The 3,160-nt window shown below is 36.2% G+C and overlaps 1 protein-coding gene across 1 annotated transcript; it reads right to left on the bottom strand.

Annotated features, from left to right (window-relative positions):
* Positions 1–1,390: 1,390 nt before the first annotated feature.
* LOC120859300 (olfactory receptor 13F1-like) lies at positions 1,391–2,350 on the bottom strand. The gene has a single exon (XM_040235446.1). The coding sequence runs from the start codon at positions 2,348–2,350 to the stop codon at positions 1,391–1,393; it is 960 nt and encodes a 319-aa protein (XP_040091380.1).
* Positions 2,351–3,160: the final 810 nt, after the last annotated feature.

Below are 3,160 nucleotides of genomic sequence, written 5' to 3'. Positions count from 1 at the left end.
CCACTGCTGAGTTTTCCAAATTTGCTGACATATTGAGTGCAGTACATGTACATAATTTTGAATACTCACCAATATTATAATTTAATGTTTAAGTTATATTTATAATGAAGTACCACCTCACACTGACCAGAATGGACATCATCAATATGTCTACAAATAATAAATACTAGAGAAGGTGTGGAGAAAAGTGAACTCTCCTACATTGCTTGTGAGGATGCAGATTAGCACAACCACAATGGAGACCAGTATGGAAGTTCTTTGAAAAACTAATAAAGAGTTGCCATACAATACTGAAATCTACCTCTGGCTATATATACAGAAAAATGCTAATTCAAAAAGATACATGCACCCCAATGTTCATAACAGCAATATTTGCAATAGGCAAGACATGGAAGCAACCTAAGTGTCCACAGACAGATGAATGAATAAAGATGATGGGGAATACATATATAGGGTAATGTTACTCCACTCTAAAAAGGATAAAACAATGTCATTTGCAGCAACATGGCTGGACCTAGAAAAAATTATACTAAGTGAAGTAAATTAGAGAAAGACAAATAGATGATACCATCAATTTGTGGAGTCTACAAAAAAGGATAAAAATGAATTTATTTACAAAATAGACTCACAGATACAGAAAACAAGCTTATCATTACCAAAACTGAAAGGAGGATGATGGATAAATTGAGAATTTGAGACTGATTGCTGTTGTTGTTTAGTTACTAAGTTGTGTCTGACTCTTTTGCAACCCCATAGACTATATAGCCCACCAGGCTCCTCTGTCTGTAGGATTTCCCTGGCAATATGACTGGAGTGAGTTGCTGTTTCCTTTTCTAGGGAATCTCCTCGACCCAGTGATAAAACCTGTGCCTCTTGCATTGTCAGGGAAATTCTTCACCACTGAGCCACCAGAGAAGCCTGAGGCTAATAGATACCCAATTACCTAATACTACATACAAAACAGATAAATAACCAGGACCGACTATAAACATAGGGAAAAATATTCAATATCTTATCATAACCTACTTTGGAAAAGAATCTGAAAAAGAGTACACACACACACAACTGAATTATTTTGTTATAGACTTGAAACAATATTAATCAATATATTTCAATTTTTAAAAATTTAGAAAGAAATAAAAATATCATTAAACCAACTAAAATAATTATTTTAACCCTATAACCCCAAATAAAAATTAAAATTTGTCATCATGAGACTGTTTAAGATCAGATCAACTTATGTATGATACATTGATATTACTTAGACTTTCAGTGCTTAGTCAAAGAAGAGACTTAGAAAATTGCACATCACATTTAAAAATGAGTGTCTACCCCAATTATCTCCTGATATATATAGAAAGCACTAAATATCCCTTAACATTTACAGATATTATTTGCTACTAGAGACTGAAAGAGCACAAACAGAGTTCCTAACCAGCAATTTTTTCACAGCCACTTTCACTTCTCTGTTCTGTAAAATGTAAATGATAGGATTCAACATGGGGGTTAAGCCAGCATATACCAAGGCTATAAATTTATCTATTTCCTGTGAATCCATAGTTGATGGCTTCAGGTACATGGAGAGAGCTGTCCCATAGAATAAAACCACTACACTCAGGTGGGCTGCACATGTTGAAAAAGCCTTGCTTCGACCATCCAATGAGCTGATTCTTAGGATGCTAGAGAGGATGAATGCATAAGAAATACAAATGAGGAGCATTGGCATAGGAAGAAGAAGTACACTGATCACCAGCATGATTAACTGCACCTTGGAAGTGTCTACACAAGCCAGTTTCAGGACGGCCAGAATCTCACAAGTGAAATGATTGATGACACTACTTCCACACAGTGACAGCTGCAACACAGACACAATTTCCACCAGGGCAGTGCAGGATCCTGTCACCCACGATCCAGCTGCAATCTGAACATAAATCTTCTTGTTCATGATGATGGAGTATCTCAGGGGGTTGTAGATGGCTACATATCGGTCATATGCCATCACAGACAGGAGCACACACTCAGTGGAGCCCATGGCCAGAGAGAAGTACATCTGAGCAGCACACCCTGAGAATGAGATGGTGTTTTTCCCCGAAATAAAATTTGCCAGCATTGGAGTCAGGGCAGAAGAAGTGTACCAGATGTCCAGACATGACAGGTTGCTGAGGAAGAAGTACATGGGTGTGTGTAGATGAGAATCCAGGACACTAACCAAGATCAGAATAATATTACCCAGTAAGGTGATCAAGTACATCAGCAAGCACAGCACAAATACGGTGATTTCAACTTTGGGATAGTGAGTAAATCCCAGAAAAATAAAATTAGAAATGACTGTTGCATTTGTCTTGTCCATTTTATTCTTCATCTGTAATAGTGAATAAAAGTATACATGGCCTATGTTTAAAATTTACACTCTACCAACTTTCAAGGAGTTTTTGTTAGAGGAACTTTAAGGGAGCATTGCCTTCCAATGTTACTAGCAACAGTCACTCATTCGTCCAACATTTACTGAATACACTCTAATGCACTGAGAATCTAGAGTGAGGTTATACAAGTTCTTCTCTCAGGCAAATCAAAATCAAATAAAAGACACACTCAAGTAAATTAAAAGTTACGATAACATGATATACATATGCCCAAGACACTAGGCAAACAGAGACAAATGCTAACCTATGTCAGGGGTATTGCTTAGTAAGATATTTTGAGATTTGTTTTAATCAAAATATGAACTGGCCTCAGTCAAGTTAAAGATCAGAAGAAGTTTCTGGGCAAAGAAACATTTTTTTGTTGTTGTAAAAGTTGAAACAGGAAAGGTTTTGGTTGCACTCCAAAAAGTTTCAAATTATGTGGAGAAAAAAATAACAGATGGAAATGTCACACACTAAGGAATATAAACAGGAGATCAGCAAGAGTCCACTCACTCTAACACTATGTGATATCTGTCTTCAAGAAGGCATTTTTGACTATGGAATAATCTTGAACCCATCCTTTATTACAAAGTTAAGTAATTCATAATGTAAAGCAAATTACTTACAATATATCTCACAACTGATCACATATGGAAGTATGTTTGAAAACCACTGTCTTTCAAAATAGAGTTCAAACAAATTCAGTCACAAATTACACAAGCCTCACATTCTCATCATTGCCTACTTCTCTGACC

This window comes from Oryx dammah, unplaced genomic scaffold (assembly GCF_014754425.2).
Source record: "Oryx dammah isolate SB20612 unplaced genomic scaffold, SCBI_Odam_1.1 HiC_scaffold_489, whole genome shotgun sequence".
Classification (NCBI taxonomy): domain Eukaryota; kingdom Metazoa; phylum Chordata; class Mammalia; order Artiodactyla; family Bovidae; genus Oryx; species Oryx dammah.
Note: the sequence above shows the minus strand (reverse complement) of the source record. Positions and strands in the feature narration are given on the sequence as shown.

Bases quoted from the DNA above. Each gene is read 5' to 3' on its own strand.
- LOC120859300 (XM_040235446.1), bottom strand. From the start codon at position 2,350: ATGGACAAGACAAATGCAACAGTCATTTCTAATTTTATTTTTCTGGGA.